General features: G+C 41.9%; 1 protein-coding gene across 1 annotated transcript in view; it reads right to left on the bottom strand.

Moving 5' to 3' along the window:
- LOC110979089 (uncharacterized) overlaps positions 1-23,531 on the bottom strand; it is a 78,053-nt gene extending 54,522 nt beyond the window's left edge. The window contains exons 1-2 of the mRNA XM_022234611.2: positions 23,295-23,531; positions 1,062-1,310 (exon numbers count right to left, since the gene is read on the bottom strand). Coding sequence (XP_022090303.2) covers positions 1,062-1,310; positions 23,295-23,386 — 341 coding nt within the window. The 5' untranslated portion in view covers positions 23,387-23,531. The remainder of the gene's footprint in view (positions 1-1,061; positions 1,311-23,294) is intronic.
- Positions 23,532-23,703: the final 172 nt, after the last annotated feature.

The raw sequence follows: 23,703 nt of genomic DNA on the forward strand, positions 1-23,703 counted from the left end.
CGTAGGTGAGAAGGCATGACCAACTTTTTTTGTAATCAAGTCGAAATTTCAGTAACTGTGAATCAGGCTTACATGATTTCCACGGCTTCTTCCCCCCCACTAATCACAAACTGGAACATAACAAACAGCGATGCCGGGTTGGCACGACCCTTTAAATCCAGGTATATTTTTCCCCACAAACTGTCGTGACTCACAAAGGGTGCACATCCTGTGTTGCAGATCTCCCAATTCTAATAATACCCCGAGATGTACATGTAGGCTGGGGCTCAATGCAGTGAATAATGCAGCCTCACACGGCAAAGAGACCCCCACAGCTCACGTGTTGTTTATCACGATTGTTACTTCCTTGTTGTGTAATATCCATCCCCATCCGTTAACTGAACGCCGTACATCCACACGCAACTACGTGTATCATAAATTACTGTCAACATCGCATGTACATGCACCGACGGGGCTTCAAAAATGGACTAAGAATGTTTAGTATTCATGTAACTTTCTGGGAGGGACTGAGCTTGGATCAAGCAACTGCTGGATTTCTGCAGAGCGTGAACATGTTGGAATGTTTTCCACTTGAAAACTCTGTTTCAGAGGCTACCATGTACACAGGTGTACAACGAGACGTGGAATATTGGTTTATTGACTGGAGAAGGGGAAGTTGCATGTAGGCCTGACATGTATCTGTTTCATTACTTTATTTTTACTTCTTAACCCTAACCTCCCCAAACCTTCCCCATTCACACAAAGTTAAACACCCATGTGGGACTTTGTGCACAGAGGCTGTTGGACTTTGTTTTTCTGAGGTATGCCACACCCGATGAAAAAGCCAGCTGTTATGGGCCTATCAGACCTATCCCCACAGCATTAAACACTTTACTACTGTTTAATTCTGTGTGGTTGGGGAAGGTTAGGGTTAGACTGCAGGTACCAGTAGGTGTACTATGATTCCTCAGAATATGACTGATTTCCCCCCCCCCCAAAAAAAATCAGAGTATTGTTCTGATGAAGGACTGATTCTCAAAACACCCTTTCTCCAAAGGTGTGCTGTGGTCTCCGAGACTCACCCGTCACGACGCGAGTCGTACCGCGAGTGCCGGCCGTGGCCCACATCGTAATCCCTGTGCGCTAAAGAATCCTCGGGGAGTAAAGAGTCCGGGTTGTTGTACTCAATGCGCAGTTCACGATCTGCAATTTGGATGATTGCCTCGTGTGCCTTGGTGGCACTGTTAATATCCACGAAGTCCACGAATGCCGAGAGACTGCCGTCGTTGTCCCGCTTTCCGGTAATCTTCACGCTTTCAACGCGGCCATACCTACGGAAAAGTGGAGACAAAAATACACAATTGAAGTCCAAAATAGACACAGAGTCACAAATGTATTCATAGCTGTAGTGGCAAAACACCAGCCATGCATGATTTGCAAAAAGCCATTGCAGGTTATTGTCTTTGGCAACACTAGTAAAAACAATCTGCTTGAACACCCAACTTGAAAAATATACGGCTGTGAAATCTAAAATCAATGCACCGGCACATGAGAATGATTACATGAGATTCAGACAGTTAGAATATTCCCCAAAACAGGCAGATGCCTGCCCATGCATACTGTCTAACAGGCGACCATGTGTGTGTTTTTTTGTTATCCAAAATGCTCCAGCATGAAAATCTTTATCACTGACCAAAGCATGTTAGGTGTGTACACATTTTTGCCCTGTGAATTTTTTTTTTAAGAGCAACCCTCCTGAATCCTTCAAAATCTCCCACTGTTCAATTCCTATTAAATGCCATACGTTCTAAAACTGAAATTCTCAAGGGGGAATCATATTTCCAACGTGAAAAAAAAGCATGAAACAGTGGACAATCCAGGTCAAATTTCGTTGGGCTTCCTGTCTCCCCCCCCCGCTCACATCTCAGGCTTCTTCCTTGTTGCCTGGTCTGCGTCCCAGCTCCACATAATAACACTGTCCGGGGGGAATGGGGGAGCTTACTGCCAGGAGTCCCAACCATTTTATAGGCCACATCTTCCTTTAATCCTGCCAAATTCTCCAAAACTTCCTGGTGGATTTCAAAGAGACTGAAAAGGGTTCAAGGGCTTTAACGATCAAGGGAAACTGCTGAAAGTTGATAGCAGACACTGGAGGTGTTAAACCATGCTGGCAATGTTGACACGTTTATCCAGAATTCCCTCAGTGAGATTCACATTGGAAGCAGTACTTGGTGCCTCCGCTCCCACTCTAAGAGGGAGCAGGTCACATGATGAAAATTATTTCAGTGTTCCCAAAAAAGTCAGGAGACTGACCGTGACTTTTTCAGGACGTTCCAGGGCCCCCCCATGACAATTTCCATGGCATTTAATGCCAGTTTATGGATAAAATTTGGTAAATTTGTTTATAATTTAATATGAACTTGTAGCCTGCTACAGCCACTCCTAATGACGAACACCAATCTACACAAATGTGTACATACATGTACATGTATGCGCAGCATTATTCCTTGACACATCAAAAGCGGCCCCCTGCCAATCAAAAGGAACCCAGGCATGATCTTGGTTTCCGTGATTTTTCCATGACTTTTTCCCTCAGGACTCAACAGGATTCCACGTTATCCTTTTTCTCCACTTTTTCAAGGATCCTTTTCCGTGACTTTCCAGGACAACTTTGTTTTCCAGGACCTTCCATAACTGTGGGAACCCCAATTCAGAATTGGTAGCTCCATACGGTAGCAAGCATACTTTTTTACACGCATGACTTGTAGAGCTGGACATCTGAAACATGGGCGCGACTATTGAATTGCCCTTGGTCGCGATCAATATGGCAACTACACTGACTACACACGCAGCCCTTCCATGAAGGCCAATGCAACAATGACTATTTAAAAAACCAACCACTGCTTGTTTTGTGAGGGTCAGGTTCACACTGATGGTTGGTTGTTTGCATAGTGAATGAGGTTTTGAGAATGAATTCAGGGTTGTCTGATTTAAATCACCGATTTAAATCAAATGATTTTTTTGAAAAATCACTGATTTAAATCAACAAATTTAATTTTTTTGGTAAAAAGGCAAAAATGTCTCAATATTTGAAACATATACATGTACTTGTCCCTGGAGGAAGTGTCTTGTCTGAGGGTGCATGTACTGGTAGGCGTTATACTGCATGCATTTCACCAATTGACATGGACATGGTGGTTTGTGCATTCAATCAAATTTTTTTATTTAAATCCACATTTGTTTAATTTTGTCACAAAAAATAAATAAAAGAAAACTATTACAAATGCAGCTAATTTTCTAGCTTTGATTAGAAATTTTAGCCACCTTGTCTCAAATTTTTATTAAAGTAAAAAAATCGATTTAAATAAAAAAATTCAGATTTAAATTTTAAAAATCTGATTCTTTTTTTTTAATCAAAACAATCAACAACCGTGAACAAATTACGATTCAGCCACTGAGGGTGAGGGAAGGCTGGCATCACAAGGGCAGGTTTGCATAATGCCTAAGTTATTACATGTACTTCCTCCATACAAATCTTATTAAAAACATATGATTAAAAACTGACTGATGATATCACCCAGAGCATTATTTCTCAACTTCCAGTAATTCTTTTCCTTTTTTCCTGTTTGGTTTTTTTTCTGTTAATGAAAAAAAAAATCACCTCTCTTAAATCATCAAGGTCTGAGGGATGGGGTACAATCAAATCAGTGAAATACCCGCATGTGATTTAACGGGGGGGGGAACCTGCTGTCCTTACAAACAGAATGGCACTGCTTAATCTGTTCAAAAAATATTCCAAATCTATTACAGAAACATGACTCCCCATTGTTTCAGTGTAACACAAAATGTAGGTTAACGACCATGTGCAAGGCATTCTCCAGTTCAGGCAACATCCCGATGAAACTTTCTCACGGTCTAGTTTCAAGTGCTACAATGCACATGTGGCCATGTTTCTATTGATTTATGCACTGCATGTAGTCAATATTAGTTTCCCTTGAGACCACGCAATATAGTCTGTTTATAATACCTACATGTACACTCCAATGCATCCTGTGCAGAAATATGTGGATCCATTTCCACACAGAACGAACGACTTTATTTTGTCTATACACAATACAACCATTCCATTAAACGATCCCATCACAAGATTTGGACCAGGTTGTGCAGCACACACATTGAAAGCATGGACAGGTGCCCTGTCACCTGCAATCTAATCTTCCTCTGCACCCAACAGGTAGATGTACATGTACACATTACCTGTGCCCGAGTCCACCTTCTCACAGCCAATCTACTGGCAGATCAATCTATCCGCCCGTGTCATGTGACACACTTTTCCGGCACAGCTCCCCTATTCGCCCTCTTATTTCTTTTAATCTCTCCCCCTGTTTTTTCGTCTTCATTTCCTCGACAGAAAAAAGGATGACCTCGGGTGAAATACATGTAGCTGCTCGCCAGCCACACCAAGGAAGACAGGCGAGGGAATACTAAGTGGCATTTATGAGGACTGCGTTGCAATAACGGGGGCCCTGCGCAGGTGATTTCTTTACAGTGTGGTTAAACCGGCATAACTGTCAGGGATAGGAGACGGGCTCAGTTCCAAACTGTGCCCCACAATGAGTCAAAAATACCATCGTGCAAGTACATGTGCACATGTGGCAATGCGACTTGTAGAGATGTATTCTCTACAAACGGAACAGTGATTTCATAGATAGCCGATATGGCTAATCATACAGGGTGCTTCATCACAAACCACATACAAAAGGCATGTACTCGTCTCCCTACACCTAAACACACCCTACTTAGAATATCCAGGGTGTAGAATATATTGCCTGTAACACAACAAGATCTGATTGACACATTCAGGCCATCGTCAATTAAACTTTCCTGGCTGGGAAAATCACGATACTCTGACATGTACACATAAGCTCGTGCACACGTAAAGTGCTTATTGTACTTCCTTGGTAAAAACAACTCTGGGAAAATGAGGCAATCTTAGAAATTCATATCAGGATAGTCATGATTAAAACAAAAATGGGTGAGCCACTGCACACAGGTGGTCGTATGACATCAAAAAATAAACGTACATACTGGCCGACATCCCAGTGCATGCATTTAAATTGTGTTGGGCTTCTGACGTGTCTCATCCATGGCAGATGTTCATGTACATATAAGTGCAGGGCACATACATGTACAAGATGTGACCAGTCATCAAAAATGAGCTGAAGGTCGGAATTTTCAAAAATTGAGATATTGGTATTTTTTAAATCAGCAGAAAGACAGCTTTCCAATGGTACATACATGGAACGCGTAGGGTAAAAGCATGAGGTGACAACATAGCATTACTCTGGCAGGTTTGCGTCTTTATTTCTGAGATTGTTTCTACATTTCTGACCGGGCACGAATAATGCCATCGTCGGAATTGCTGAGAAAATGACATTTTTAAATATCTGATCCTGCTAACAAAACTGGAATTAAATGGAGGGATTACTCTGTCAAAATATTACAAACTGCCAAAATGGAGCTCCACTTCAATATTTGACTTTGAACCCTCAAAATAGGAAAGAGCAGAATGCGACTTTACGCTTATTTTGTCGTGCCAAGTCACAAATGTATCATACACCATCATAGCAGCAGGAGGAAGCTTATTGCACACAGTTCCATAAAAACTGTAGGTTTCACATGCTTTCAAGCATTTTAGGTACCAACCTGTACCAACCCTTACTTCACACCATTATTAAAGCGACAAGATCTTATGAAAAACAGGGACACACACAAAAAAAAAACACCCAAGTAGCAAAAGTGAGGAGGGAGAAATCCAGGGACGTGCCTATCCCTGGCAATCCAATCAGGCAACAGGTCAATTAATGATGCCCTGCCATCTGTAGGGTGCAGTGCACAACCAATTAGCGGCTCTCATCCGCTTGTCCTTTCCAAATCTTCTCTTGGCAGAGAGCGAGAGAGCTGGGAGAATGTCCTGGTGGATCGTTTTAAGCAGAAATATCTCCAGATTTTTTTGGGCAAACATTCACCAGTCGCACGTCAGAAAAGGAACTTGGGGTGTAACCTGTGCTTGCCGCGGTGCCTGTACACAGGAGCAGTTAATTCATGTGTGCGCTTAATTACAATTTAATTTGACACCAAAAGCCAATGTGAATCATCGCTCTGGCGGTGTGGTGAAGGCGAGACAAATTTATTTCTGATGTCCTGACAAGGAATGCTTGCAACAAAGTGTGAAGCGACAGGGAATTGCCTCCTGAAAAACAGGTGTTTCTCCAACTCCAACACAGACCAGCTCTACACCTTGTTTCTGACACATCAAATGAAATCACACTTTGGATATCCGCTCCAAGCAGAACAAAAGAGGGTGTGTTTTTTTTAAGTATTCGCCGCATAGGCACGCGTTTATAATGAGATCACTGACATTTGACGTGGAGCACGTTGAGTACGCGTAACAAATTTAGTCCTTAATGTATGGTATTTGGGTACACGCAGAATGCGCGCAAGAACCGGTTCAAAACTTACTACCATCTGTCTTTCTTTTGCCACTTGGAGGGTGCACTTTAACTCGGAGCAGATTACCAGAAGGGTTATGAGAAATGGGGACAAACACCACCACTTTGCATTCTCTGGCTTTTAGTACCAACTTCCATCAGTAAATCTTCAACAGAAAATTAACTCAAAGAAATTTACAGTTGTAAAGAGAGGAATCTGGTCTTATCTTTTTTTCAGACGGCAAGAAAATAACAGTTTAATCCATCCCAATGGAAAATAGCATTAGACTACTGTTCTTTTGGTTTTGGTTTTTTGTGGAAAGGCACCAGTGACAGATTTCCGAATGGTGGCTGTTGCGAAAAAAAAGGGGCCTACTTCATCACAAGATTCTCTTTCTTAACAGCTGCCCGTGAGAGGAAATGTCATCCAATGTACAGATTCTGCAAATTCAGCGCAATAATCTGCATTTAAAAAGCCTCTGCCAAACAAACGGCATCATTTGCAGTGTTCCTGCCGAGGCAACGCATGACGTGATTTCCATAAATTAAATCAATCAAAATCAAACAAAGAAAGTGATAGGAGTATAACATGTTAAGATCTCTCTGTCACCGCAAACCAACAAAAAGAATGACGCGTGAACGCACCGAACATCGGCCTTCAGTTTTGGAGTATTTCAGTGGTATGTTATGCAAACTTAACTTTGTTCCACAACAGTTGTGCGTCAACATGCTGTTACGTGTGCATCTAGCAAGCAGACTAGACGACGCCTGGAATATTAATTGAGGCTTTCCAGACAGCTAAGAAAGAACAGACCACTCCATAATTGAATTTTTTTCCCTTCAGTAATAACATATTGATTCGAAAGATTTGAGGATAGGGTGTCCCAATGGAAAGCAACCAAAAGCACTTTTAATTCAGTACATGTATATGCACACATACCCTGGAAGGCACATGCGTAACTGCAAAACAAATCTTCGACAACTTTTCAATAGCACCGGACTACTTGAATATCTTGGTAAAATCCTAAATTTGTCCTTGTCACGAGCACAGACACCAAGCCATTCACTGACATTTTGGATGCTGGATTTGTTGCTGGAAGCATATTCTGCCTGACCGTCTTCGTGACCTTTTCCTCTCCAATGACACTGCACTAGTCCATGTACATAGGAAATGTACAACGGTTGTAAAGACTGTTTCAAAGTCCCGCTCATTCTCTGACACTGGACAAGTTTTTGTGGCATGCATAATGTTGCAATACCAAAGAAGTGACAAACCCGCGTTATGCATTTTCAACTGAAAACACAGATTTGTAGAACCACACTGATCCTGGGTGCTTGCAGTCTGTACCAGCAAAATACTGACACCTGATATTCAAATCTGAGTATTGTCCAATATACGCAAGTGCATTTTCCCCTCACGTCATCCATTTTGCACAGCCTCATGGATGATGGGGCCCCTGTTACCAATACATGAATGCGTACTCAAAGAGACAGAATGAGCATGAGGCATGAATAAACCAGCTAGCCCTCTGGCCACCAGCAGCTTTCGACAAAGGATGCTTCGCTGCGCATAATGGCTGAGGAAAAAGCCTGTTTTTTTTTTTTTCAATTTCTTCTCTTTCTCTCGATTCTTGGCAGGACATTCAACTTCAGCTTTCAAACATTTCACAATGCCAGTTCCTCCTTGCTTTCAAAGACGTAACATCAGAGTTCCCATCCTGATTGACTAGAATCAATATCTGGCCATCATTTTATCCAGCTGCGCGAAATATTGTCCTCAAAGTGCCTCGTCAAAACTGAAAAAAAAAAAAACAGCTTGAGGCCCATTCTAGAATTGGACACAGTGACCTTTGCCAAGTCACGGAACTACTCAAGTGCATGTACATGCATGACAACAGCCAGTGGAAGATTTTGTTTTTCATCAAAACAATCACACTGAATGAAACCTCCACTGACACTGCCAAATTGGTTTGTCCCTTCTCAGACATGTGTGAGATACACGGAGCCCCAATGGTAGACAAAATGTATTCAACTTTCCACTAAAAAATATCTGAGCGCCACATACATGCGCATGTACATATTTTGTACATGTAGAAAATGCGCATGGCTGATTATGTAATTCGAGCCATGATAACCCTCTGAATCACTGAACTGAGACCAATGATTTGATCGCTGGTCTAGGGTTTCAGGATGAGAAAGTGGGATGGTTTTGAAATATCCCAGACAGCATCACCTATTCTGGAACCTAGTATCTATTTAGTAACCAGAATCTGAGTAGTATTACATGGAATATTGCTCCTCTTTTGCTTAATTTTTTGAGTTTTTCTTTCCTAAGTTACACATTACACACCTTGAGCTGCGACAAGATCATGGGGAAATCAGACTTAACGGGGGGGAGGGAGACGGGGACAACTTAACACTGTATTATCTGGGGGACGGACGGGGGGAGGGGACAAAATTCCAAAATGGCCAAAAAAAATAAATGGCAGGAATTCAATTGGAAACTGATTTGGGCAAATCAGTCTCTGTGGCAGACTGAACTGTAAGGCCCATGATAGCTTGACCTACTGCATACTGATATATGATTCACTTTGTAATACTTTGTTAACATTTGCACAAAAAGTATTACATTTGTACTCAACTAACCAAAATAATTCATATCTCCTGAAGTTTGGCACCTTTTCCCCCTTGCTTGGGCCTCAGTACATTTCAGCTTCTGATCCTAATCAAGCAGTCAGTTGAAATCACAGTGAGAGACTGACAGACTTCACTCGTTAGCATTGCAAACATCAGAGGTAAACCATTAGCAAGGGACATCCGTTACTGCATTGTTTCAAAGTCTTCTGGCCCCCTTAGACCCCATTAAATTTGACCTCATTAAATGAATGCCAGTGCTGGCCCAGGTGAGATTAGCAAAATGAGTCAAAGTTGGCAATTTCATGTTTGCTTTTTGGGGGGGGGGGTTAAATTCACTTTGAATCAAGCAAGAATGTCGCATATTGTCCTGAAAAGCCGACATGATGTGTATTGCTACCACAACTGATTCGTGTTCAAGAGCCTTCAGGTGCAGTATGAACAAGAAATGAACACTGGCTGGGGTGTGCGAGGTCTCTGACGAGCTTGTAAAGAATTTGATTGTAAACGAACAGCTCACATAATCCACTGCATCTGCACTTTGCCAAAGGAAAGCTAGCGCTACTACGGGTAGCCGCTGGTTCACTATGATAGGGGGAGCGCTTTTACCCCCCCCGCACTGGTGCCAGATGAAGCTTCATCTCAGCATGACAAATTCCTGCTCTCGGAAGAAAAAGCAACATTTACAGGTCCAGTGTACAGAAGATCGACCATTACCACAGTCGGGCCCATACAGCAGGCCCGGGCTGGGCTACGTGCAGATGGAACCAAAGACATGACCGAACAGTGCCCCACAAAAAAAAAGACCCCTTTCAATCAGCACATGGTCCCTGAATCCGCAAGTATCTGCCATAACAAAACTTGATACACCAGGCCTGGCCTGCAGTGGTTGCATTTCTATCCCCCGGGGAGTCTCAATAGGCCATTCTCAGAAGTTCTGCGACCTGGGGGCCACACAGGGGCAGTATACATGTACATGTATGTGTGTACATGTACATGCTCAACCAAAAGACACTAGGAGATATATGGACATACATGTATAAATGGGTTGCTTGTCGTGAGTGACCTTTCACTTACCTCAAACAGGAAATCTTACCGGTGTTTGGGTTTTTTTGTTGGGGGTGGGAAGATATGTGGAAATGAGCAGCTTACACAACGTGACCTTGGGGTGACCATATAACTTGTTCTACATGTGCCAACATCATCAAATGTACCATTCACCACTAAAAAAGAATTATTTATGAAGCAACACAAAATGGTAGCCCGTTATCCTCCTCGAAATTCAAGCCAATTCCTGGGCTGATAACCATCGCCAGATGAAATGCAAACCAATGCCTCATTACACAACCAGGGTTCTCCCCAGAATTTTTCAAAACTGTGGGGGATTTCCATTGTGGTTTATGAACATTTTGCAAAGCCATGGCATGGGGTTTGGGGCCCACTCAAGGGCCCCGAAAATTTTGGACTTTAAATGCTCTCAACTGCATTTTAGAGCATTTCCTGGGCTTTTCAAGTACCTTTTCTCAGGAAAAACATAAGAGATTAAAGAAGGTTTTTTTTAAATTTTGGATATCAATACTTTAGCAAATGACCAGTTTTCCTTTCTAATTATAGGCACAAAAGGAGTCATTTCAAGTTTCAGACATGCAACAACATGTACATGTAGTGGCTGTCTAATCAATGATAAAAACACCTGTTTATTCATTTTTAATTTTAATGTATGCTTCAACCTTTCCGTTTTGCTGATCAGACCTGAAACTATGAGCTCCATTCAGTTGTAAGGCAAAAATATTAGCTGAAAGGAATGAACAAACGTCACAAAAATTATAAAACTATTTGGTCTTTTATATAAAATAAACTTTTACAAAATGGAAAACTAAACAACATGGCTTTTCTTGTACATCGGCAAGAAAGAATACCCATTAAAATGCATATTTTTTCCGAATTGTTGACTTGAGTTGTGAATTTGCCATTGTGCTCGAGACAAAACACGGTGATATGGCAACGAGAAATATCAGCCCCGTCGTAGATACCATTAATACTGTTACACAGGGCTACAGCTGCCGCAATGAAAAAAAAACGTGTGTGGGATCGATGTTGTAAGTTCTGCGAATGGTGTAGTATAAAATTGTAACCTTTGTAAATGCAGCCCCACTGGCGTATTGAGCACAAGGCAGAGAGAAAGCACACATGCGCGCGGGTGCATGTACGACGCCCATGACGGACGTTCAGATTTCATGCGACACCGGCCACGAGGAATGTTCCCTGCCGATATACATGTACACGGAAAAATGCAGCACTATTGAATGCTTTTTCATCTAGATTTTCCGGACATGCAATAACTCTGAGCCATACTCTCATAATTACATTGTGCATCTCGGGGATGAAAAAATGGGTATCGGCCCATTCTTTGCGTATCGGGCAGAAATAATTGTGTATTGGGCCCGATACGCAAGTTTGTAAGTGGGGAGAACCCTGACGATAATGAGAAAGTACGTGTACCTGTACTGCTTGGAAGTTCTAGGATCATGGAGCGTGCACAGAAACAAGTTCCTCATTAAAATAGCTGGTCAAGGATTTCACCAGCCAATAATGATGTCTTCCCCAATTAGGCCAACACTGGAGGCCTTCTGCATCAATTAGTTCATTCGCTTCGGTTGTTCTGCCCAACAGGCTAAACTGAATCGCCCACATCATACAGTAAGGACCCAAACGAAAGTCGCAAAACTAATTCCCATGAGGAAAAAAAAAATCTTGCAAATGGGAAATCCTTTATGGTTCTGATCATTGTTTCAACCACAACATATGTACGCCCTAGTCTCGGAATCAAATTGATAAGACAACAAAGAAAGCAAGCTAAATAGAATCAAGTTTTTGATTAGCAACAGAACTAATTGTTTTCAACCAATGCACACAAATGGACAAAAGAAGTACAGATAAGCACGGGATTCAGGCACTCCGAGTGAGGATCCTACACGCACAGCCAGAATCGTCATCTACGATTGAAAATCTGTCAGGACTTCTTACCCAGCCAATGTCAGAGACTGCCTGTCCACCTGCAGCAACATTTTGAACCCAAACAAGCACCCTCTGGGTCTATCTGAGCCCATACTGTGTGTATTTCTATTGTGCTAACTGTTGCGCAAGGAAGCATCAGAGACTGGGGGAAAAAACATTGCTGCACAAATTTGAAGCAAAAGCTGCCCAACCAATAGTGTTCCTCCTGCCCTCGGGACAAGAGGAGACATTGTGCACAACACATGTTCCTGAAACCATGACTGAACAGTATGTGTGAAGCACATGTACTCATCGTGTCTGCAATAAAGCACTTGTCTTCCTCGTAAAAAGAGACAAGCTTTCCGCAAAAGATGAAGATTAAACATCCCCCCATGTCCACAGGCCAAGTCACTACATGTCTGGCCTAAGAAAAAGAAAAAGCTGGTTGCCCCCGCTGGTGTGTGTGAGTTTGTTTCTGCATTCAATTGGGGACCCTAAACAATAGAGGACAATAAGGTCCCCGATTGACAGAGGGTCCCCGATTGACAACCGTGTACAAAACATATGGGTGGTCTTCTAAAAAAGTTAAAGTACAAACAAAAGAGGAACAATAGGGGGTCCCCGGTTGCAGGCAAATACACACTTCTGAGTGTGTGTGTGGACTCAACCTTCATTTCAATCACACCATGCCCTTCGGCTTCTCCTGTCTAAATTTGGACCCAGGGGTCTGCATCTGAAAGCACAGGTCTCACTACCTTCCTGTAGTGCAAAAGCCAAAATGGCTTCAACGGCACGGCAGCCATAAAATGACCTTTCCCCATCCTTCCTCCCTAACCTGAACCAAAATACACGGCTGGACGCAACTAATACAAGCCTTTGTGTGAACTCAACCATATGTGAAGGTGCTGTATGCATGTATATACCGGTATGTGCTGCTAACTACATGTACATGTACGTGTGCAAGCATGCAGCCAGGGCAGAATAGGACACATCACACGCCAACGTGTACATTTTTTATGTCCACTCTCTTGACATTTGTCATTTGCCTACACTCACAAATTTATGCAATGCATAGTGTAACAATCTACATGCATGCATGTTGTCAACTCCCGAACACATATCCCGGGTATATTTTGTAAGGAGAGCATTTCACATTCATACGGTTGTGTGCCTAGCATTTCACAAGTGTAGATAACATCAGACAAAGGAAACACGCCGCTCCAATGACAGAGCTACTGAAAAAGAGCTAAGTCTAACATGTCTGACTAAACCAATACGGAACTGCTTGTTATTCAGACTAAAACCAGGCAACTAAACAAAGCATCAGCCACGTGACATGTGCATGACATAAGCAATCAAAAAAGAAATCTGTAGGCCTACACGTCTTTGGATGGAAAATGCTAGCATGTTTGCCAACAATGAATGGGTCCAAGGCAAGGGTCAGGTGGGTTCAGAGTGGGTCTTCAACAAAACCCAGAACAGATGAGCCTTATCTTTACTCTAGTGCCTGTTTAAAAATGGCCAGCATCCTCATGTCACAAAACAAACATGACAACACATTTTTTTAACGCCATACGATCATGAAAACACACAACCTCTGCAAACCAAAAGTTGAAGTTTGGACAGGCTTATCTCCCGCCGAACTTCAGGGAAAAATAGGATCCTATGACAGGACACAAAATTTGGGGGTTGAAATTATCTGCTGTAATCTCTTTGTGTGTGGGCCAGCCATCACTTGAACGCTGCTCCCTTTGTGTGGACGATATTTATAAGAAGCCAAGTATAAGTTGAGTCATGCACTGTTGTTCAACTTCTCTTGCCAAACAAGTGAGATTCACCAGTTGTTTTGTTACGTATAATTAATCATTTTATACCAAGATACCCATCAGAAATTCAGGTTACTGACATCCTGATCCAATTGGATCCTCATTGGATTCCTACCTACCTTTGTATCACATCAATCACAAATGCTGATTTTATGCAAAAGCAGGTGCACATCTTCTCTCGCCCCCCTCCCACACACACACCACCAATGAATCCAATCAGTGCAAATATGCAATAAGGCTGAGTCAATTCGACTAATTCACTATTCGAATATTCACACTTCAATTCGATCAAATATCCAAATATTTGGTCTTGTAGATTTTTGGTCTTTTGGCAGGTTGTTGAACAAACCACATACAAAAAATCAGTAGCAATTGTACATTCTGATCACTATACATGTAATAGCTTCTTACGTGCAAAATTTAAACGAGGAAACAATACTTCTTGCCCTGTTGAAAATTTCTGTTTCTTTTTAAATTTTCTAATGAGTTATTTACTTTTTGAATTGTTGTAAGATTTCTGTCACTTTTCATTTGAATCTGCTTCAAACAAGTTTCCACAGTGCAACTTTTCTCATTTAAAACAAAAGAAAATTCCCCTTCCTTTTCATTGGAATATTCAAATGCAGAAAACAATATCCAAATATTGGATAATCGATTAGTTATTCAGATATTTGGCACAGCTTTAATACGCAAGGACCATGGACATTGGCGATTGAAAGGTGTGCCTTTTTTTTCCTTCTAATTGTAGAATATGTTCCACTTCACAAATAACTATAAACTGCCGGATAAGCTGCTTAATAATGCCCTTTTCATTAACAATCCAGGCACTGGCCGACGCTGAAAAGAAATTGAACAGGTTTTTGTGCTTCCTTGTCAATGGACCTATGCCAAAGCATTTACTTTGGGATTTGAAATCACTTTACAATCAATAAAACAGGCAACACGATGAAGTGGCATTTTCTCACAACGCTATTTTTGTTTCTAGTTCAGCGCTCAATTCAAACACCATTCGGCCACAACTGACTGAAGGCTTCTTCTTCATTGTGGTCCCATTATAAATCAAGTGACCTTTCCACTTTTCTTCTCTGACCTGTATTATTTTTTACAGCCGGGATGTGAGTGGCGATATCTCAAGCAAACCTGGGGTCAAGGATGCTTCACCTGCTGGGCAGCCCACCGCAAGCCTGCAGTCAAGATTTTCATTCAAAACAAGGACTTTTCCGTGGGTACAAGAAGAAAAAAGGAAAATGTTTGGGGAAAGCTTTGTTCTAAATGTTGAGTGCTGTAGAGTCTCACCTGCCACTGAAGACAATGGTAACACTACCAACTGCCCTTTTGTATTATTGGGAGGGGGGCTAGTGGTGTTTTTGTTACTTTAATGAAGTTGACACCTAAAAAATTGGAATCTGCTTGGTCGGTAATCATTGTATCAATTGATCGACTTCACTTCTACAGTCCTAGTTCTTTTACAATGCTTGGAATTGATCGCGACAGTCCCAAATACAAATAAACCACACCAAAAAACCTCTCAATCACCGGCAGAAATGAATTACGATACGACTTGAACAAGACATTTTCTCCACTGTGATCACCATATGTGCTTGCTGAGAGATGGCCTTCAAAAAATATGCACTGGCTCTGATTTCTTGCACCTACAGGACAATTAAATTCTGTGACTTTTCCATGACTTTTCCATGGCCAAATTATGAAAATCCATGACCCAATAGCGCAATATCTTGGACTATTCGGCCTTTTAAGTTGCAAATACAATCACACATTTTATGCACTTATTTCTGAGAATAGAAATCACACACAGTGTTTGAAAAATGCCATGGCTTTTCCCATGGCTTTAGTCATGTTTACAAAATTCCATGATAAAAACAAATTTTCCTGACTTTTTTGTAACTTTTCCAGGCTGCAGTAACCCATCTAACCCATCACTGGAAATTCTAGCCACATAACATTGGCAATCAACAGTCAAAATCTTTCTTCAGGCAGGAAATGACCCATGCCAAATCTTTACAGTCATTTGTAATGTCCCCATTTTTATGTACCACCAAAACTTGCGTGCGAGACTTGCATGCATCCATGCATTATAATTACATACGCTTACATACTTCTCAGATGAAATTTTCAATGTCAAAGTGAAAGTAAAACGTCATCCTCCAACAACAAAAGCCATTCCTCGGACTTTTCCTGGTCTTGAGGGTGCCCCATACAAAGGAGTGGAGCGGATGGCATTTTCCTGACAACATGAACACCTCCGGGACATAATGACTAGGTCCAACCCCCCCCAAAAAGCATCCACCACATCATTACAAAAACTACACAGCAACGAACAAAGGAAATGCGTCTCTCCTCCTCCGGCAGTATAGAGAATTTCACCCAGGGAACCAGTGAGCTGCTGGCTGTCAGGCGAGAGGATAATGAAAACCTGTGACAGACTTCTTTGTTCGTAACCAGACTAGGGGAGAAAAAAACCAGCACATTTCAAGAAAACTGCCCCGATCACCATGGCATTTCCAAAGAGCATGCAGCACACAATTTTATGCCTTTAGATGGCAAGTATGTACAAAAATCCCTGTATGGCTTGAATCCTGGATACAGTCTGACAGCGTGCCTGTTACTGCATTCAGTTTTTCTATTTTAAAATGCAAAACACATGCACTTGAATGATTGAACACAGACTCGATCGAAATCTGGCGTGATGTGTTTGACAGCACAAATAAACACTTCAATCTGGAATATTTAATGTAGGAGTGGGTGGAAATGTCCCCACAAAGAACCACTAACCTGTTGAAATGATTACCAGTTTTACAACCTGACCTTTGAATGCGTTTATAGTTAATTGCCCCTGTTGTTGTAAAATCTGCATTTAGACCCCTGCTTGTATTTTCCCTCAATTGTAATAACAAACTGTAAGTATTATCAGTTGCTTCTCGGTTAATTATATACAATCTCGTCGGCCACAACCCAGTTCGGTTTTTTTCCACTCTCAAATATATTTAACGATGAATGGCAAACTACTATTTGGACTCTAGTCACGAGATGGCTAATACCAGTGAAATATCAAAGTTCAAATTAGTGTTTATTTTTCCACAGCCCTTATCGCGGGAGAGTCCGGGCGCGGGGATGTGGGGACAGGGCAGGGCAGATCAGACGAGGGCTATCTGGAGGGAAAGCATGTCCCCAATGCTGGCAGAGTGCCAGCAGCAGGGAAATGTAGTGAGGGGGGGAAGAGAAGGCTGGCCTTGGCACCTATTTGAATTTGATTACATTAATGGAGCGGCTGGGCCAGACCTAGATACTAACTTTAACTACTTTCCAAATATGGATGTACACAATCCCCCCCCAGTATCATTTTAATCCCAGCCCCAACAAGCTATTCCTGATTTGTCAAGCTTTTCCTGAGCATGTTGTTATGTCTACAGAGATAGCAGCAGTGAATTTTTGCCACAATCACAGGCAATGCAATGAGATAACACATACTCCAGAATTACAGGTCAGCCTACACAGTAACTCTATAATGTCACAAATGACAAGCTTATGGTTTAATTCCTATAATCATATCTTGCATGATCAATCATGCATTACCAAAGAACTTGCTTGCCCTATTAATCTAGTCAGCAAAAGTACGCATGACCTTCCATGGCAAAAAAGGGACAAAAATCAACACGGTATAAACATTCTTTGAGGTGCTGAAAAGCGGAGCTTCAAACAGATACATGAGAGCAGTCACAGACATTATGAATTGGACTGAATACAGCGGTTTTTCTCTCGCCATATTTCACATGGATTTTTTTTTAAACTGCTGAGCTGCCACACTGAATAACTTTAACCACAAAGGCAACCAGTTCACAACACTAACCTGGATAGTTTGAATGCCAAACATGTCACTCACATAATCCACCAAAGAAGCTGGGGCCCTGTTCAGTACAAACCAGATGCCTGTTCGATGGCGGATTGCACTGGACAAAGGGGGGCACCCGGGTACGGGTGTAGGCCTTGCTTACAGTGAAAACCATAGCATGGACATCTGGGCCAGGAGGCAACACGACCAGGGGAAAATAGAATGGGACTTGAGGAGAAAAAAAGGAGGAATCCAGGTCTGTGTGATTCACCAGGAGCTCTGTTCAGCAAACAGCAGCCGTGTGTGGACAGACAGATCCTTGCCTCTGTTTAAATGGTACCGCACCCATCCCTGTGAAGGGGCAGTTGACTGTGAATTTGTCCTTACAGAAATACATCAATACAATGTACATGTATTACTGAGGATAGAGAGACTGGCCACCTGTATTGGTTTTAACCACGCAGCGAAAACATGAATTTGTTGTGGCTTGATTTCAAAAAATTATCCAAGAGTGACTTGTAACAACATTGAACATGCATTTTTTTCCCATGGTGCTGACAAATTTGTAATGCATTATGAATCAAGCAATCTGTTCATTTAGGAAAGTACATGTAGTTACATGTAACTCCGTTTGTTTCATGTGATCTTGCATGGAAACACCTTTATCAAATCATTGAGAAATCATCCAAAATTTGGGCACTACTTTTTCAGTGATCCAGAAACAAGATTTTATTCCAACAGGCCTATTATTCATAATGAAAGCCTCCCCCCCCCACAATATTCCTGACAAGGGAGCTCTATGGGACTTGTCTGGCGCATGCGGCAATAAATCCTGCTTTTTGATTCAGGTGTGGGCAACCTTCCAAGCTGTATCACATCACCATGCAGCATGCTACCATCGTACACATGGTCAACTATGCCCTTTCAATTATGCATGACTGATTATGAAAATCCTCTGCCTCCTCTGCTTTTTTTTTTTTCATCAAGAACTTCAATTCATAGTGCAACTAGGGTGTTGTTTATAAACAAGTGCAGTATCTGTGCAGTGAAATTTATACAGGAAAGGACCCCTGCCATGAGGCAAACACACCAAGCACAGAACTGTTGACTGTTTGAGCTAATTCACTGCACAACCCAAAAAAAGTGAAGTTACCCTACAATGTATTACTAACCACCGCAGCATGACCTTTGTGCACCTAGAACAATCTACTAGTTCATCCTTTTCATTTTGAATGCCAGCACAAATACAGAAAACAAGCTGACTTTCAGATATCCTGGCACCAACATGTATACATACAGGTACATAATCTGGTACTGCAAAACACAGGAAACGTGCATTTTACGTATAGGTTTGTCATTAGACTTAAATACTTTTGTAGCACTAACATACCCCTAACTGGTACAATCATTTTTTTCTGGATATATATATCCAAAATAAATTTGAAAAATCACAACTGCAGCTTCAACTTATTTTCAAAAATTAACCATAATTAATTAACCAGAATAATCGTGGTTCTGAAGAAAATCTAAAATCTCTAAAAAGGAATGACACCTCTAAACTGGAATCCTTCAGAGTTAGTTAGAGGCAATACACCTAAACCAAGGCTTCACTTTACACCATGCAGCTGTAATTTATTACCCTACAGAAAAAAAAACACAGCTTGAGAAGTTCCACCATGTGACTCACATATTACCCAGGAGAGTTGGATCTTTTTTTTTAGGGAACTCATCATCTGCCACCAGCTGAGTACCCCCGATGAGTACCAAATAAGCTTCCCAGCACCCCACAACAAGCAACCCCTCCCGGGGAAACTAAAACCTAGTTGAGGCCCATTTCATTTTCCTCGAAAAATGTTGGGCTAAGAGTAGCACAGATGGTGGCATAATTGACGAGGAAACACTCGTGTCATAGACTCTGCTACAGAAAAGAGAAAACAGAAATCAGTCTTCCTTTGCTCGTAAAATCAAATTACATACTCCAGATAATTTCTGTGTGTTGGCAGTCTGAAGCACTGCATCATATCTAAACAAAAAGACAAAAAAAAATCGAGTAAAAACGGACAAAAATATCAGCAGAGGCTACAAGCTACATGTATATGTTGAAACTACAACCATTAGTATACAGCATTAACAGTGAAAGAGAGATGGCATTTTGATCTTAAGTGCACTTTGCAGGTATACTGTTTCTGATATGAGCCGTTCCATGCGGAACAAAAGAGGGGTTTTTTTTTTCGATATTCACCACATAGGTGCACCATGAGGCGCGCAAGTATACGCGCATTTGATGCTGAGCACGCTGAGTATGTATGACAAATTTACTCCGGCATGTACATTGTATGGTCTTGCGTACACGCAGAACGCATGCAAGAACCCGCTTGTAACCACTTGTCTTTCTTTTCGCCAATTGGGGGGCACTTCAGCTCGGGGCAGATAGGCTTGTGAAAAATTGGGTTACACAGTCAACATTGGATATCACATGTGCAGTACATGTTTCAGTTTGGCATGCATGGTGATAAGTACAAACAGCGCTGCACCCCCAAAAAAGACAACAGGACAACCCAGGGGAGGGGTTTTTGGTTTCAAGAAGTCCCCTAATCCTCTACACAAGGGTTCTCTGACTGGGCTCCACAACAAAGCACCCCAGGACAAAAGAGTGACCAAGGGGGAAAGGGAACAAGAATCCACCAAACATGTCCCCAGTGGACTTCACTTTTTTTTTCTTTAGGTCTGTAGCTAAGCAAACTCACAAAAGAAGGGTGTAGTGAATGGGGAAACCAATCCGGCAGGGTGAAAAGATTAAACTAACAATGCCCCCCCCTCCTCTTTTGAAAGGTGAGGAATTCAACCCAAGGAAAAAACCTTGGTCATTCTGGATTCTTCCATTTTTTTTTAAGTACATGAGGCTTCATAGGGGCACAAGACACAAAACCTGGAGGGGATAGGTTGTCTGGCTGTCAACAACTTGCCCCAATATGGTCTAATGCAAAACCTGTCAAGCAGGAAGGACCAATGTGGGCACTTATTATTCCAATATCTTTGGTGGTTTTCTACAATCAGCTTACTTAATTAACACCACTTGTTTTATCTCTCTTTTTTTATAAGTCAAGGTCTTTACACTGGCTACAATATACAATGGCAACTTCTTAATACAGGTATAGAGCAAGGTTGTGCATGCTGTTTTCCTGGAATTTATGAAAGTTTTTATGACATGTAACCTGTGTACACATTATCCTGCATATGAATTTAAATGGATTTGTCCTGAATAAATAGCTGATGACTGGCAATTGTGCAACATCACCACAGCTTTCTCAAAGTTTTTTAATTAGGAAAAAACATTAATTAAATAAGGCAAACAATACACTGTTCAATCCAATTTCAATGGCATTTCTAATGGCAAACTCAACATCTGTAATAAAGGAGGTCGAACTGCAATAAACCAACTGCAAATGTCTTCTGAGCACAGCAGGATAAATTTTGGACATTTCTTTCGACACAGGCGTAGACACGTCAGAGACATGAAAAATGAAAAAGTGGAACTGGAAGGCTTTGAGAGTAGCATTCTTCTCTGACGACAAACACTGAGTCATCCCCTGGTTAATATTTGAAACCTGAGGGAGTTTGTTCTTTGGTGGTTTGCCAGCTTGTGGTCGGCCTACATTAGCACTGATCCACATGTACCCCTATAACTACACAAACGGAGTCAAACTTTTAGGTGTATACATTATTAATGGTTGTAGATAGCCATTAGCAGGAGTGTGCTTTCTTGGAAACTTTCCTCCGGGTATTTGTGGTTAGTTTTTATCACGAAGTTGGAGTGAATTTAATGGCCATGCCTATGTATCATTCATGCCGCTTGCTTGTTACTAAACCCACAAGGCTCAACTCTATCTTTGTGAAAATGGTCACTTTTTTGAAACTGCACAGAAACGTAAACAAAGATCGTGTGCATCACCTTTAAGTTTCCAATGACAAATTCACCGGCATTTTCACGCCTGTACCATCTACTCCCAGTGACATCTCTAAAACTGATCCAGGCCAACAGTGCTCACGTGATATACTGCAGCAAGAGTAAAAGCTGAACTGTTTTGCGTGCATAAAATTTCTGAATCTGATGTATGACAAGGGCAAGTTTACATGCAAAGTCAAACGTAGCAGATATGCATGCACAGCGAGGATAAACGGGTGACACACGTATGACTACTTTACAAGTTAAAACACATAATGTGACTTTACTGTACAGGTACAAGCCACACTGCTTTTTTTCCCCAAACACAAGTTGACAGTGGTTCAGAGGCCTATCACCAGGAAAACTGTAATCCTACTATACATGTGCGTGCAAGACATAAGCTCAAATGAGAAGCGTCCACAGCTAATCAAGCCTTCTTATAATAGTTATATACACCTTGATAAGGGTCTGCCCAAGGAATGCAATATGCTGCCATTTTGTTGCTGCTTTACTTTTCTTGGGGTGAATTCACTAAACAAAATTTCATGTACTCGCCATCTGGACTACTTTTTCCAAGCACAAGCCATTTGGACTTCTCAAAATCTTCCCTCCAAAGCATCAGTTAAGTACATTTACATGGCGTGCACAATGACGTGTTCGATAACTTTCACGATTAGAAGCAGAAAATTGGCAATCCTTGGTTTCTATCAGCTTTGCTTTGCGCAGCTTAAGTAGTTCGATTACAGTCTCATCTAGTACAACGTCGCCATCACTTTTTCATGCTTTCAATTTTATGCATATTCTCAACTGAAAACAATCACAAGTCTAAGCATCATAAGTATTATTTTCCATTCAACATATTTGCTCATGTTGTCATTAATGCTGATTTAGTACCTGGAAAATTTGGGCGATTTGAGAAGGAAATGTGAGCAGAAGCTGCCAAAACTTGGATTTCGATCTACACCAACTGGACAAAACATTTAGGACTACAGCTACTGAAATGTAAACATGTAAGCCAGCTAAGCAGACATCTGTACAGTGAAACCGCCATGGCTAACTCAAATGAACAATGACAAGAAAGGAAGAGTTCCACATCTTAAGCCCTGTAAAACTAAACAACCAGCGTGGACATGGGAGAAAAGAGTGCATCTGAAATCTGAGTGACCATCATGCCAGTACGTACAGTGGCAATACGTGAACAGTGCGCACCCAGCACTATCACAGGCAGACGGAAGAAATCAGACAATTTTTTTTCAAGTGCGTGGGGAACGTAACCCCTTAATTTTCCTTTTAGGGTTTGTACTGTATCCACAAAACACTCGCTATAAACTCCCTGGACATCTGCGGTAATTCCTATGGGGTTGCAAGGTGTATATAACTCCACCAAGGGTGTGTAATTCCGAGAATGGATCGCAAGGACCCTGCGTAAAAATCCAGGCTTCGGACACATCGCCATTAGTTTTCGCAGCGTTGGCTTCGCAGCACACACACAACACACCGGCGGACGAAGGGGGTTTTGCTCTCGTACGCATCTCCGCTATTTTCACTCAACCCCGCCGAGAAATACTCACCGTTTTAAATGCTCTTTTATTTTCTCCTCGCGGATATTATCCGGTAGGTTCCCAACCCAGAGGTGCCTGGTCTCCCGCACCATGCTGGCCATGGGTTAGAGTCCCAGTAAAGCGTCCAGCAGTCGCTGAAATCTCGGCTAGAATTCCATGAAAACATTCGGTCGCTCGTCCTGGCTGCGAGTAGAAAAATGGTGTCTCCCTCTTATATTGCCGGTGACGTCATCCTTAGCATGCATGTACGTACAATGTACATGCTGGACGCGACTGGTGCTCAACTACACTACACTGAACAGGCAGTGTGAATTATATGGCTGGGGCTAGTAACAACACAGATCTGTACGAGAAGTGTGAAGCCGCAAGCAAGCGGCTTCTCCCAGCGCGTGTATTATTTCCAGCCGTAGCCATGTAA

Source organism: Acanthaster planci, linkage group LG16, assembly GCF_054643075.1.
Source record: "Acanthaster planci isolate LZ-2023a linkage group LG16, COTS_SCS, whole genome shotgun sequence".
In the NCBI taxonomy this organism is placed as follows: Eukaryota; Metazoa; Echinodermata; class Asteroidea; order Valvatida; family Acanthasteridae; genus Acanthaster; species Acanthaster planci.